This window comes from Mus caroli, unplaced genomic scaffold, assembly GCF_978045245.1.
Source record: "Mus caroli unplaced genomic scaffold, Mus_caroli_1 scaffold_8, whole genome shotgun sequence".
NCBI classification, from domain to species: domain Eukaryota; kingdom Metazoa; phylum Chordata; class Mammalia; order Rodentia; family Muridae; genus Mus; species Mus caroli.
The window spans coordinates 3,068,859-3,084,680 of NW_028227263.1; the positions used below are offsets into that span (position 1 = coordinate 3,068,859).

Below are 15,822 nucleotides of genomic sequence, written 5' to 3' on the forward strand. Positions count from 1 at the left end.
CCCATTTCTCAATGGAGATGAATCACTTACCAAGGATGTCTCTCTCCCGTGAGCGGCTGAAGCGGTCCTTCACTTCTTTTTTCTTGGGGTCACGACGAACTTCTCTGGGGGAGTCAAACTCCTTAATCTCCACCTAAGGCAAACCGATCGAACCTCAGGCACCACTTGTCCCGCCCAGCAGGACCCAGTTATTCATGGGTGCGAGGGGGACCACAAACCTGAAGAGAAATGAGAGGAAAGGAAGGAGAAGCAGAGAAACAGAAGGGTTCCTATCAAGGTCTCTGTTTATTAGGCTGAAACGCCAGGTTTTAAGCATACAGCGAGAGGAATAGGGAGGGGTTGAGGGGGGATCAACTAAGAACAAAGAAGTGGGCGTCTGGGGATGTGAAGGCCGAATTCAAACTGCAGGCTGGAGGCACTCCTAGTCTTATCTCCGGAATGTAGATTCCTCCTTAACAGCCTTGGGTGTCAGGCTGGGCTCAGCTTGTAACTCATGTCCTTTGAAGTCTTGGGAGTCAGGAAGAGATAAGGAAGAGGGGATTATAATTCAGATTTTTACAGCCTCAGGTGCCAGGAAGGAAATAGGGAGGAGGGAGTGAAGACCAGCTCCTTAGCACAAGGACATTTGGCTTGTTAGGGTGGAAAACTTTGAAAGACCTACTTTCTTATGGTATGACATCTATGTCCTCATACAGATACAAAACAAAACAAAACAAAACAGGACCCCTGCTAGTCATCCTACACACAAGTCTCTCACTAACATGTAACCAAACTAGAAGTTTTATAGTACACACTAAAAATCAAGCTTGCCCTGTAAGATTTGAGTACATAATAAGGTCAAAAATAAGCAGGGTAGGAAATAAAGAGATGAACCCACATACAAATGTGTTCACCAAAACACAAAGCAGAGCAGCAGAAAGATGAGACCAGCTGCGGGGTCAGAGTGTGCCCTCTTGATTACTCAGCCAAAAAGGAAGGGCAGGAGTGATGTCCTGGGCAGGAAGGTTATAAAATGAGCTCTGCATTCATACAGAGTGCCACCCATTCTCAGCTGAGGACCAGCTTTGCAAAGTTGTAAACTACTCCATGTCACCTTTGCTGCTCTGAGCCCCCAGGGCTCTCTTATGAAGGAAGGGTCCTTGTTCCTCAGACAGGCTTCTCAGCTAAGCTCACCAAGGGCCAGGAAAAGCTGATGCTCTCAAAAAACTCACATCAACTTCTCTGCTTTACCCTATAGAGGTCTAAATAGATGATGCTGGCTGAGGGGAAAGATGAGAAATTCTGCCAGGCAAAGTCATTCTGCTGCAGGGTGGGTCCCTATACCTCCCTGCAACCCTGGTCATCTTGCTGTGAGCATATCTTGACTGTCCACCAAGGTTGGGCCCTGGCGCTCTAACAATCAAAGCTAAATGACTCTTCCTCCACAGCAAAGTTACACAGACTAGTAATAACAAAACCCAGAGAAGAGACACTTAGTAGGGGTGGCCACATTGAAAGGGGAACAGAGAGGGCCACTCCCTGGGGTCCTGACTTGATATTCAGATTTAAATGGAGAGGAGGTGTCCATAGCTAAGCAGTCCTGGTCAAAGGCTCTCCTAAGGTGGAATCTTCCCTGGGAATGAATCCCCTCCTTTCCTTTACCTGCCCATGGGTCCATACAACTCACTGGAATAAGGTAGAAGAACCTGGGAATTCAGACCCTGCCCTCTAGATTTAGATCTGTGATGTGACTGTGTAACTCTGGCTGACCTGTAACTCTCTATAAAGACCCAGCTAGCTTAGAACTCAGAGAGATCTGTCTGCCTCTGGCTCATAGCTGCTGGGATGAAAGACATTCATGTCCACGCTCAACTAAAGTTTGTTGAAAAACACTACACTTACACAGGATGATATTTTCTAAGAAAGGAAAGTCATGTTGGGAAGAAAGGATGGGGTAGTTCCCTCAAATCACACTTGTGGATACCAAGGTCTAGCATAGCTCAGGAGAAGAAGATGACCAAGTGACCTGTGAGTCACAGGTTTCAGGTCAGAGGAGGAAGCCACCAATGTTACAGACTGATGAGAGTGAGTGCTGAGTTGGGCAAATGGAGCCTGAAACCCAGGAGGCAGGCACACAAACAGCAGGAAGTGCTAGTGATGGGATGGGAGCAAGGCTTGCCCATGTCTCTCTACAGCTCAAAAGAAGGGGACTGGGCATCTTCCAATGGACACTTGTTAATGTTTACAAGTTAATGGGAACATTTGTGGGAAGATGAGGTAGTCTGGGTGAGAAAGGAATAGGGAAACAAGTAATATATAGGACAAGACAACACCATGCACAAGAGAATCCTAAGCTATGACACATCCAGGATCCAGGAAGAGAGCATAATCAGCCTCACACCTGACTTGGGCAGAGATATAAAGACCCCAGGGTCAGAAGGCTCCACACCTGCACACCTTCCTCTCCACCTGCTCCTCTGACCTACTCCACCCTCAATCAAACACAGAAACCATGACCTGCTGTGGTTGTTCAGGAGGCTGTGGCTCCAGCAGTGGGGGCTGTGGCTCTGGCTGTGGAGGCTGTGGCTCCAGCTGTTGCAAGCCTGTGTGCTTTTGTGTTCCTGTCTGTTCCTGCTCCAGCTGTGGAGGCTGTGGCTCCAGCTGTGGTGACTGTGGCAGCTGTGGGGGCTGTGGCTCCAGCTGTGGGGGCTGTGGCTCCAGCTGCTGCAAGCCTGTGTGCTGCTGTGTTCCTGTCTGTTCCTGCTCCAGCTGTGGAGGCTGCAAACCCTGCTGCTGCCAGTCCAGCTGCTGCAAACCCTGCTGCACTTCAGGCTGTGGGTCTTCCTGCTGTCAGTCCAGCTGCTGCAAGCCCTGCTGCTGCCAGTCCAGCTGCTGCAAGCCCTGTTGCTCTTCAGGCTGTGGGTCTTCCTGCTGTCAGTCCAGCTGCTGTAAGCCCTGCTGCTGTCAGTCCAGCTGCTGTAAGCCCTGCTGCTGTCAGTCCAGCTGCTGCAAGCCCTGCTGCTGTCAGTCTAGCTGCTGCAAGCCCTGTTGCTCTTCAGGCTCTGGGTCTTCCTGCTGTCAGTCTAGCTGCTGCAAGCCCTGCTGCTGTCAGTCTAGCTGCTGCAAGCCCTGCTGCTGTCAGTCCAGCTGCTGCAAGCCCTGTTGCTCTTCAGGCTGTGGGTCTTCCTGCTGTCAGTCTAGCTGCTGCAAGCCCTGCTGCTGTCAGTCTAGCTGCTGCAAGCCCTGCTGCTGTCAGTCCAGCTGCTGCAAGCCCTGTTGCTCTTCAGGCTGTGGGTCTTCCTGCTGTCAGTCCAGCTGCTGCAAGCCCTGCTGCTGTCAGTCTAGCTGCTGCAAGCCCTGCTGCTGTCAGTCCAGCTGCTGCAAACCCTGCTGTTCATCAGGCTGTGGGTCTTCCTGCTGTCAGGACAACTGCTGAAGCTGGCTGCAATGTCTGCATGTGTTGCCTAGGCAAAATCTAAAATTCTCAACTTGACCCTGCCCCTCTGAACTGCCTTCCTCAGCTGTGGCCTCCAGTTTATCACCAGGTTCCTGATTATCCTGCATGTTCCCTTAGCACTCCTACTTCCCACAGCTTCAACTCAGAATTGGATTTTAGTGCCATGAAGAGGCCATCTGCTCATCTACTGTGAGCTAACAAATTCTCCTCTGCAGTCAAGCTACCTTTAGTGCCCTCACCAAGCCCACCCACCTCCTGCAATAAGGTGAGCATTCAGACTTACTTGGACTTGTCAGCCAAGGAATAGCAATCCCTGCTTTATCCTAAGTTGAAAATCACAAACTAATAAACAAATCCCATGGACCAATGCAAGCATGCCTCATTCATTTATCCTGTTGCTCACTCTCACTCCATGGTTTCCTCATTTTCCTGCAGGTCTGTGTGGGACTCCACCAGCCTGATGGTGGTGCTGGGGCTGTTAATATCACCTGCCTCACATTTCCTTCTTCCTGTCTTCTCCCTCTCTTGGGATTCCTCTCTATTCAAGGCTTACTAGATTTGTTCAGAGGGACACTGGACTGCCAGGCCAACAGAGGCCCTGTAGCTGTGACAGCTCCAAGCTGTGTCAGACCCAGTCCTCAGATGACTTCCTTTTCAAGGCTCTGATTTACTTCTCTTGGTTGTGAGTGACCTGCAGATCTCACAGCTTATACATGTCCCCCTCACCAATTCCTTTTCATGGTCAATTTCACGTAGCTTCCAGCAGGTGGCAGGTAGATGGAGCTGCCTGCTAGGGACACAAAACTGGCTTGTTAAGAGTAGAGAGGGCCTAGGCACCCTGCATGTCCTCTAAAACCCTCAACAGGCCCTGGGCCATAAGATATGAAGACCATTCTTCATGAGAATCCTGTGTCCTAATCAAAAGAAAGCACAGTATGTAAAGACCTGGTCCTGCTCCTAAGGACCTTGTAGGGGTGGCAGTGAAACTGTTGTCACTCTGAGGACTGGGAACACGTGATGCACTTGGGAAAGGGAGCCTGGAACTCAGATATAAGGTTGGGGAGACCAAAGGTACTGTCCTATAATTAGGCACCTCAATATGACAGCAAGGTTATTTTTCTTTAAATAATTAAAGTTAATCTTATTTAGTGATATTGACTTTTATACACACATACATTTATATATATACATTACATACATACATACATGATTCATGAGATGGTTTCTCCTTTCATCTTGGATTTGGGGGCTCAAACTCCAGTTCATTTCAAGCGCATTTACCCACTGAGCCACCTTGGCAGACTTTTTTCTTTAAAAGGAAAAACCATGAACCCTCCCTGTAGCTCAGCCTGGTCTGGAAACTGTAGCTTTCTCCCCTATCTCAACCTCTCCAGTGCTGGGATTACAGGTGTGCTCCAGCAGGCCTGGATGAACACTGCCTCCCAAAGTTTCTTTCTTGCTGAAGCAGAGCACGGGCACTGTGGTCATGGCCTTTACAGGTCTGACCTAGGGACTGATTCTGCAGTTCTGGATCCTGGGCTCAGCTCTAATGTCTGCTGGGTTCCATCCAATCTGCTCAATGCATTGCAGTAACATTCAGCATGAACTGAAACACTGTCAGAAGACTTGATCCCAGAGCTCAGTTCCTCTCCACATAGTGAAGTATTTCTGTTTATAAGGCACATTCTAGGACTGTTGGGTTATTGTCCAGTAGTAGACATAGGGATTATCCCAGTTGCCCAGTGACACTTAATGCAATTGTGTGTAAATATGTCTAGATTCCTGGCAGGGACTGAGCATTGAGAAGCCACTCCTTGCTGTTCCTCCAGCAGCCACACGGTGGCGGAATGAGAGGTTCCTCCAGTGAAGGTTCTCCTGCTCTGTGTGCTGTTTGAACTCCTGTCTCTCTCTCCTAATTTGTTTGAGGAAGAGCAGCTATAACAGGATGCAGATGCCAAAATACCAAAGGCAGCCTTGGCCAGCAGGAAGCACAAGGTAGAAGGATCCAAGCTCATCTGTTGTTAGCTGGAGGAAGAGAGTCATTTTCCATGCAGTTTGGTTTGTTAATGTAGGGAATAGAGAGAAGGGAAGCCCAGGGGAGTGGAGATGAAGGGAGGAGAGGGAAGGGGAGAGGAGGGTAGTGGAAGCAAGAGAAGAGAAGAGAAGAGAAGAGAAGAGAAGAGAAGAGAAGAGAAGAGAAGAGAAGAGAAGAGAAGAGAAGAGAAGAGAGGAAACCGGAGGGTAGAAGGGTAGAAGGGAGAGAGGAAGGAAGGGGAGGGCTGAGAGGGGAAGGAAGGGGAGGACAGGGGAGGGAAAGGGAAGGTGAGGAAAAGTATGGGAAGAGAGGGGAGTTGGGGAGAGAAGAGTTAAGGGGATAGAAGAAAATGGAAGGGAAGTGGAGCTAAGGAGAGAGGAGAGAAGGGAAAGAAGGGTGAGGGGAGGAGAGAGGAGGCTAAGTGAGGGAAGGGAAGGGAAGATGAGAGGCTGGTATAGGAGGGGAGAGGAAGGGATGGGAGAGGAGGGAGGGGAGAGGTGGAGGGAGGGGAGGAGTGGAGGAGAGGGAAGGGAAGAGGAGGGAGAGAGGGGAGGGTGAGGTGTGATGGGAGGGAAAGAAGTGGAGGGAAGAGGAGAGAGGGGAGGTGTGAGAAGGGAATAGGATGACATGGGAGGGGAGCAGAGGAGAGGGAAGGGAAAGGAAGTAAAGGAAGGGGGAGAGAGGGGAAGGGAGCAGGGTTGAGGGGGAGGGAAGGAAAACTAAGGAGACTCCTCATTTGGGAACAAGTTTGCCTGGTAAGCAAGAGGACTACTTTGCACTACAGAACCTAAGTGAAATGCCAGGGGTGCCAGGCCTGCCAAGTCTATGTATCAAGTTCTAAGATGCTCCATGATATGGAATGAACAGGCTATTTTCAAAGACAACAAACAAACAAACAAAAAAGCAAAAGAGCCAGGACTGGTGGGGCATGCTTCTAATCCCAGTGCTGGGTGGGATGCTGGGTAGGAAGCATTTCTTTTGGAAAAAAAACTCTCAACAAATCTCTGATGAGAGTTCAAAAACTTGTGAAATATAACCTTTACCTTATAATTTAGTCAGCATGGCCTTTTTCAAAGTGTGCCCTCAGTTAACTGTTCTCCATGCTTTAGTTTCTCTGAGATGCTTGCTGTAGAGAACTGGTTATCTGGTCTAAGGCCTGGGATGAGATTTGCTTTCTGAGCCTCCCTCTCTGTTTGGAAGCAGCAGAACCAAAGTATTCCGCAAATATTGAAATAACGAGCTTGCATTTTATTTACTTTTCTTGCAGATGAAGCCCAATACAAGAACCCATACATTTCTAATCCAAAATGAATGTTAAAATGAACTATTAAATTCTTGTTTTTTGCAAATCACTTCCAATATAATGGATTAAAAGAGACAATACTGTCCTGAAAATTATTATACTTCAAAAACTGTCCCCAATTCCCATATTCCCACATACCCACATGTGTATACACACACACACACACACACACACACACCAGACATGATGAGAAAGGAAGTTTATGGTGATGTAAGTTAAGAAACACTGAGGAGCCAGAGGCTCTCTGCTGGGTTACTTGGTGATTTTGAGGGCAGGTCACATTTAGCCTGGGTTTCCCTTAGCACAGGCTGAGTCTGCAATGTCTGATAATTGGATGTTTCCTGGGGAGCACAGAGCATGCAGAAGCTTGATAGTTGCACAGCTCACAAACCACAGCAGAGCTCTCCCCAATACCTCTGCTTCTGCATAGCCATTCCCAATGCCTCAGTATGTTTCTCCTGAGTGATGACAACTGAAACCTTGTGATTCTGTGGGTATGGACTCTGTTGACCTGAGAGGATTCATTCCCAACCATTTTGGCCACTCCCACCTGGTGAAAGGATTTGTCTTTCAGAGTTGTGGCTAATTTGGGGGAGGGGGGTGGGGTGGTCACTTGCTGGGGAAAGTGCGAATGCCTTGGTCTTTGATTATCTGTTGAGCCCAAGGAAAGCCAACTAGAGAGAAACTTAATGGGGATACAAATTCCAGAGGGCTAAACTAAACCAAACACACCTTTGGAGACTGAGACACATTGTAACTTCTCCTAGACAGCAAGACATCTGTGAGCGCTGGTGGGTCATGACCTAGGCTAATGGACCCTCCACTGAGTGATCAGGTAACTCCTGAACTGGTCAGAGGAAGCCTCCATGGTAAGTGTACATTGCTTATTGGTTCAACTTGTGATGCTTTCAAAAATGGCCCATCTCAAAGTACATTGATCCAGTGTCCATCATAAGCCTCAGAAAAGCTTAGTGGGCCGCTACCAGTCATGTGAGTTATTTCTCACTTTTTCTTAATAAATTTACATTCATTGCTTTGGCGACCATCATCTCTCTTGAATTCTTGTTATAGGAAATAAATTTTAAACATTCATTCAAACATAACTTTAGAATGACCATCTATGTCCTCATACAGATAGAGAAAACAAAACAAAACGAAACAAACAAAACAAAACAGGACCCCTGACTGTCATCCTACACTGAAGTCTCTCACTAACATGAAACCAAACTCAGAGTTTATAGTAGACACTTACTAAAAACCAAGCTTGCTCAACAAGATCCAGTACCTGGTAAGCTCAAAAATAAACAGGATAGAAAATGAAGAGATGAACCCATGCACGAATTTGTTCACAAAATACAAACCAGAGCAGCAGAAAGATGAGACCAGCTGCTGGGTAAGAGTGTACCCTCCTGATTACTCAGCTAAAAAGGAAGGGGAGGGAGTGATGTCCCCTGCAGGAGGATTGTAAGATGTGCTCTGCATTCATTCAGGGTGCCACCTATTCTAGGGTGAGGACCAGATTTACAAAGTTGTAAATTACTCCATGTCACCTTTGCTGCTCTGAGCCCCCAGGGCTCTCTTATAAAGGAAGGGCCCTTCTTCCTCAGACAAGCTTCTCAGTCAGCTAAGCTCACCAAGGGCCAGGAAAAGCTGATGTTCTAAAAAAACTCCCATCAACTTCTTGGTTTTATCCTGTAGAGGTGGAAATAACTGATGCTGGCTGAGGGGGAAGATGAGAAATTCTGTCAGGCAAAGTAATTCTGCCCCAGGGTGGGTCCCTATAGCTCTCTCCAACCCTGGGCCCCATGCTGTGAGCATATCCTGACTGTCCACCAACATCCTCAGTGAAATACTTAGGATCTGGAGGTTGGGCCCTGGTGCTCCAACAATCAAGGCTCAACCACCCTTCCTCCACAGCACAGTTACACAGACTAGTAATAACAAGACCCAGAGAAGAGACACTTAGTAGGGGTGGCCACATTGAAAGGGGAACAGAGAGGGCCACTCCCTGGGGTCCTGACTTGATATTCAGATTTAAATGGAGAGGAGGTGTCCATAGCTAAGCAGTCCTGGTCAAAGTATGGTCCTGCCCATTACCACCCCATCATTCTCATGGCTCTCCTAAGGTGGAATCTTCCCCAGGAATCAATCCCCTCCTTTCCTTTACCTGCCCATTGGTCCATACAACTCACTGGAATAAGGTAGAAGAACCTGGGAATTAAGACCCTGCCCTCTAGATTTAGATCTGTGCTGTGACTGTGTAACTCTGGCTGACCTGTAACTCTCTATAAAGACCCAGCTAGCTTAGAACTCACAGAGATCAGTCTGCCTCTGTCTCCCAGCTGCTGGGATGAAAGACATACATGTCCACACTCAGCTAAAGTTTGTTGAAAAACACTACACTTACACAGGATGATATTTTCTAAGAAAGGAAAGTCATGTTGGGAAGAAAGGATGGTGTAGTTCCCTCAAATCACACTCATGGATACCAAGGTCTAGCATAGCCAGGAGAAGAAGATGATCAAGTGACCTGTGAGTCACAGGTCTCAGGTCAGAGGAGGAAGCCACCAATGTTACAGACTGATGAGAGTGAGTGCTGAGTTGGGCAAATGGAGCCTGAAACCCAGGAGGCAGGCACACAAACAGCAGGAAGTGCTAGTGATGGGATGGGAGCAAGGCTTGCCCATGTCTCTACAGCTCAAAAGAAGGGGACTGGGCATCTTCTGATGGACACTTGTTAATGTTTACAAGTTAATGGGAACATTTGTGGGAAGATGAGGTAGTCTGGGTGAGAAAGGAATGGGGAAACAAGTAATATATAGGACCAGACAACACCATGCACAAGAGATTCCTAAGCTATGACACATCCAGGATCCAGGAAGAGAGCATGGTCAGCCTCACACCTGACTTGGGCAGAGATATAAAGACCCCAGGGTCAGAAGGCTCCACACCAGCACACCTTCCTCTCCATCTGCTCCTCTGATTTACTCCACCCTCAACCAAACACTAGAACCATGACCTGCTGTGGCTGTTCAGGAGGCTGTGGCTCCAGCTGTGGGGGCTGTGGCTCTTGCTGTGGAGGCTGTGGCTCCAGCTGTGGGGGCTGTGGCTCCAGCTGTTGCAAGCCTGTGTGCTGCTGTAAGCCTGTATGCTGTTGTGTTCCTGTCTGTTCCTGCTCCAGCTGTGGAGGCTGTGGCTCCAGCTGTGGAGGCTGTGGCTCCAGCTGTGGGGGCTGTGGCAGCTGTGGCTCTAGCTGTGGGGGCTGTGGCTCCAGCTGTTGCAAACCTGTGTGTTGCTGTGTGCCTGTCTGTTCCTGCTCCAGCTGTGGAGGCTGCAAACCCTGCTGCTGCCAGTCCAGCTGCTGTAAACCCTGCTGCACTTCAGGCTGTGGGTCTTCCTGCTGTCAGTCCAGCTGCTGCAAGCCCTGCTGCTGTCAGTCTAGCTGCTGCAAGCCCTGCTGCTGCCAGTCCAGCTGCTTCAAACCCTGTTGCTCTTCAGGCTGTGGATCTTCTTGCTGTCAGTCCAGCTGCTGCAAGCCCTGCTGCTGTCAGTCCAGCTGCTGTAAGCCCTGCTGCTGTCAGTCCAGCTGCTGCAAGCCCTGCTGTTCATCAGGCTGTGGGTCTTCCTGCTGTCAGGACAGCTGCTGAAGCTGTCTGCCATGTCCCCATGTGTTGCCAGTGCAAGATCTAAGACTCTCAACTTGACCCCTCCCCTCTGAACTACCCTCCTCAGCTGTGGCCTCCAGTTGATCACCAGGTTCCTGATTATCCTGCATGTTCCCTTAGCACTCCTGCTTCCCACAGCTTCAACTCAAAATTGGACTTTAGTTCCATGAAGAGGCCATCTGCTCATCCACTGTGAGCTAACAAATTCTCCTCTGCAGTCAAGCTACCTCTAGTGCCCTCACCACAGCCCACCCACCTCCTACAATAAGGTGAGCATTCAGACTTACTTGGACTTGTCAGCCAAGGAATAGCAATCCCTGCTTTATCCTAAGTTGAAAATCACAAACTAATAAACACATCCCATGGACCAATGCAAGCATGCCTCATTCATTCATCCCTCCCTGTCCCTTGCTCACACTCCCTGGTTTCCGCATTTTTCTGCAGGTCTGTATGGGACTCTACCAGCCTGATGGTGGTGCTAGGGCAGCTAAGATCTCCTGCCTCACATCTCCTTCTTCCTGTCTCCTCCCTCTCTTGGGATTCCTCTCTATTCAAGGCTTACTAGATTTGTTCAGAGGGACACTGGACTGCCAGGCCAACAGAGGCCCTGAAGCTGTGACAGCTCCAAGCTGTGTCAGACCCAGCCCTCAGATGACTTCCTTTGCAAGGCTCTGATTTTCTTCTCTTGGTTATGAGTGACCTGCAGATCTCAGGGCTTACACATGTCCCCCTCACCAATTCCTTTTCATGGTCAATTTCATGTTGCTTCCACATGTGGCAGGTAGATGGAGCTGCCTGCTAGTCACACAAAACTGGCTTTCAAGAGTAGAGAGGGCCTAGGCACCCAGCATGTCCTCTAAAACCCTCACAGACCCCTGGCCCATCAGACATGAAGACCATCCTTCATGAGAATCCTGTGTCCTAAGCAAAAGAAAGCATAGTATGTAAAGACCTGGTCCTGCTCCTCAGGACCTTGTAGGGGTGGCAGTGAAACTGTTGTCACTCTGAGGACTGGGAACACGTGATGCACTTGGGAAAGGGAGCCTGGGACTCAGATATAGGGTTGGGGAGAGCAAAGGTACTGTCCTATAATTAGGCACCTCAATATGATAGCAAGATTATTTTTCTTTAATTAATTAAACTTAATCTTATTTAGTGATATTGACGTTTATACACACATACATTTATACATATACATTACATACATGATTCATGAGATGGTTTCTCCTTTCATCTTGGATTTGGGGGCTCACACTCCAGTTCATTTCAAGCACATTTACCCACTGAGCCATCTTGGCAGACTTTGTTCGTTAAAAGGAAAAACCATGAACCCTCCCTGTAGCTCTGCCTGGCATGGATACTGCAGCTTTCTCCCCTGTCTCAGCCTCTCCAGTGCTGGGATTACAGGTGTGCTCCAGCAGGCCTGGATGAACACTGCCTTCCAAAGGTTTCTTTCTTGCTGAAGGAGAGTCAGAGCACTGTAGTCATGGCCTGTAGATGTCTGATGACATCTGATGGCCTGTAGAACTGATTCTGCAGTTCTGGATCCTGGGGTCAGTTCTAATATCTGCTGGGCTCCATCCAATCTGCTCAATGCATTGCAGTAACATTCAGCATGAACTGAAACAGTCAGAAGACTTGATCCCAGAGCTCAGTTCCTCTCCACATAGTGAAGTATTTCTGTTTATAAGGCACATTCTAGGCCTGCTGGGTTATTATGCGGTAGTAGACATAGGGAGTATCCCAGCTGCCCAGTTATGCCTAATGCAATTTTGTTTAAAATCCTAGATTGTCTAGATTCCTGCCCAAGTTCAGAGCAGGGGGATGCAGTTCCATGCTCTTCCTCCAGAAACCACAGTGTGGCTCCAGCTGAAGGTTCTCTTCCTCCTTGAGGTGTTTCACTCCCCCCTCTCTCCTTATCTAGTTTGAGTGGATGCATCTATATCTTGATGTGGTGCCAAAATGCCAAAGACAGTCTTGGCCAGCAGGAAGCACAAGCTAGGAGCATCCAAGCTCATATGGTGTTAGCCAGAAGAGCTTGACTTTCTATACAGTTTGGTTTGTTAATGTAGAGAATAAAGGGAAAGAAAGGGAAGGGGAGGAGTGGGCAGGGGAGAAAAGTCTAAGGGAGGGGTGGGGGGGGGAGAGGGAAGTGGAAGGGCAGGAGAGGGGAGGGCGGGGCAGTGCAGGGAAGGGAAGGAAACTAAGGAGATTCCTTAGTTAGGAACATGTTTGTCTGGGAAGCTACCATATGCCTGAGGACTTTTCTCTACACAGAGAAACTGCAAAGCTCCTAGTGCCCACATAGTCACAGGAACAAATACACGGTGAACAGGCAATGCATTGGGTCTTGCAGGCTTGATTCCATGATAGGAGGTATGGAGATATAAAGTCCAGGGTGTTACCGCAGTGCAGCAGGACAGTGGAAGTCACTATGTATTTTCTGCTCTCCTGGAACACACATGGTGGTACTGAATTTCTGTTGTGGATAACCCTGTTATTGATTGTATTTTCATGCTAATTCCATTTTCCCAGGAGGGGTTGTGGACAAGGAGTGAATCACATACATGGGTGATTTCTGGTGAACTTTCTCCCCACCTTCACTTGTAAAGTAAATGTTTGAGCCAGTGATCGGGCAGTGGAAGGGAAGGTGGAGCTGAAAAGTTGGGAGGAGAAGGGAGAGAGGAGAGAGGAGAAGGAAGATGGAGGAAGAGGAAGAAGATCCAGGTTCTGCAAGGCTTTAAATAGCCACAGGTAGCTATGAAAAGGATAGGGTAATTGAGATAACTTGTCTAATCTAGGTGGTCACCTTGTATCATTATCAATTGGCCTTGAAGTTATTGTGTGGGCATCTTGTGAATTGAGACTTTATTGATATATAAATCTGACTGATTAACTATAAGCTTCAGAGTTTTGATTTACTGGGTTAAGGGGATTTGTGACTACTAGCACAGGGAGTGGATGGCTAATAAGCTATGAAGAGCGCTGAGGCACACAAACTGGAGCTGCAAAGACCACTGCATAGGACTAGCCTAGAGGCAGAGGGACAGCAGGCAGAGAGTGGCTAGGTATAGTGCGAGATGGTGCCATTTTTAAAAATATTTCCCACAACATATTTTCCTTCAAATGGAATGGAAATGGAGCCAAATGACCTCCTTTGGTCAACATGGTCATCCTGTGCTGCAGAGGCCTTAAGAGACTTGTGGCTCACCACACTTGCCATGGGCCTCAGTCTCCAAAAGTGTGTTTAGGTTTTGCTTTGGACTCTGAAATTTCTATTTAGTGTACCTTGGGCTCAACAGAAAACCAATAGCTCAACAGATACACAAAGTGCAAGACATTTGCACCTTCCCTAGCAATGAAGCGCCCACTCCCCCCCCCCCCCCCCGAAAAAAAACCTAAGCCAGAACTCTGAAAGACAAAGCCTTTCACCAAATGGCAGTGGCCAACATGGTTGGGAATGAATCCTCACAAGTCAACAGAGTCCATACTTGCAGAAGCATAATATTCTGGTTGTGTTAACTCAGGAGAAACATACTGAGCCATTGGGGCAAGGCAGAAGCAGTGGTATTGGGGAGAGCTCTGCTGTGGTTTGTGAAATGTGCAAATGTCAAGCTTGTGCAGGCTCTGTGCTCCCCAGACAACATCCAACTACTAGTCCTTGCAAACTTAACATGTGTTAATACAAACTGGGACAAAATGCAACCTGCCCCACAAAGTCCCCAAAGTAACCCAGCAGTGAATTTCTGGCTCCTTCCCTTGTGTGCTTCTTAACTTATTTCACAATAAAATTCCTGTCTTATCATGTCTAACATAAATTGTGTGTGTGAAGTGTGCATGTGACCATGTGTGCACATGTGTGGGTAGGTGTGAATGTGGGAATAGGGACAGTTTTTGAACTATATTTATTCATAGGCCAATATTGTCTATTTTTTTTATCCATTTCTTTAAAGTGCCTTGCGAAATATAGTAATTTACTAGTTCACTATAACATTTGGGATAAAAACCTAAGTGGTTGTTCTATAGTGCTTAAACTACTAGGTGGTTGTTATATAGAGCTTTATCTTCAAGAAAATTCAATAAAATGCCAGCTCGTTATTTCTACTCTGGGTGGAACAATTTGGCTCTGCAGATCCCAAATGGAGACTGAGACTGAGAATGCAAATCTCATCCCAGGACTTAGACCAGGTAACCAGTTCTCTACAGCAAGCATCTTAGAGAACCTGAAGCATCTAAAACAGTTACCTGAGGCCGTCTCCACAAAGTTGTCCTGAGTGCCATAGACAGAGGCTGGGGAATGCCTGCATTCCTGTCTTAGTTAGGGTTACTATTGCTGTGAAGGAACACCATGGCCAAAAACAGCATGAAGAAGAAAGGATTTATTTAGCTTATACTTCCATATCACTACTCATCATTGAAGGAAGTCAGGGCAGGAACTCAGATAGGGCAGGAACCTGAAGGGTGGAACTGATGCAGAGACCATGGGGGAATCCTGCTTACTGACTTACTACTCATGGCACGGTTTTCTCAGTCTGATTTCTTATAGAACCCAAGACCACCAGCCCTGCAGTGTCTCCACTCAGAACTGGTTGTACCCCCTGCACTGCTCACTAAGTAAGAAAGTGCCTTACAAGCTTGCCTAAAGCAGGATCTTATGGAATCATTTTCTCAGTTGGGGCTCCGTCCTCTTGATGACTCTACTTTGTGCGATGTATACAGGAAAGGAACCAGCACACCCCTCACATACATGCATTACACACTACTATAAAAACAATGGCCTTTTGGATGGAGTAGGGAGATGGTTTGATGAAGGGGTACAGTAGTGGTTACACAGCATGAGGACCTGGATCTAGATATGCAGAGCTCAGGAAATCCAGGCACAGTAGTGCAATCTGAAATCCCAGGGCTAAGACAGGAGGATCCTGGAAGCTTTTCACATACCCACCAACATATGTAGTAGTCTTCAAGACATCCTCTTTCAAAAGAGGGAGACGGGGAAGGCAAGACAGAACAATGAGGCTGTCCTCAGATCTCCATACAGGATCCTTGGCACACAGGTGCTCTTGTGTGCATACAAAAGTGCATGCCTATAAATGTACATGAATATACACAGAGATAAATAAAGTATCCCTTAGAAACTTTACCCAAGGGCTGAAGAGATGGCTCAGTGGTTAAGAGCACTGGCTGCTGCTCTTCCTGAGGTTCTGAGTTATATTCCCAGCAACCACACGGTAGCTCACAACCATCTGTAATGGGATCCAGTGCCCTCTTCTGATGTGTCTGAAGACAGTGACAATGTACTCATATACATATAAAAAATAAATAGGGCTGGTGAGATGGCTCAGTGGGTAAGAGCAACCGACTGCACTTCCGAAGGTCCAGA

General features: G+C 47.8%; 1 protein-coding gene across 1 annotated transcript in view; it reads left to right on the forward strand.

The window, feature by feature from the left end:
• Nucleotides 1–2,313: 2,313 nt before the first annotated feature.
• Nucleotides 2,314–15,822, forward strand: part of LOC147002819 (uncharacterized) — a 52,390-nt gene continuing 38,881 nt past the window's right edge. The window contains exons 1-3 of the mRNA XM_085841109.1: nucleotides 2,314–2,411; nucleotides 2,749–3,368; nucleotides 10,105–10,377. Of these exons, the coding sequence (XP_085697235.1) occupies nucleotides 2,314–2,411; nucleotides 2,749–3,368; nucleotides 10,105–10,377 (991 nt within the window). The remainder of the gene's footprint in view (nucleotides 2,412–2,748; nucleotides 3,369–10,104; nucleotides 10,378–15,822) is intronic.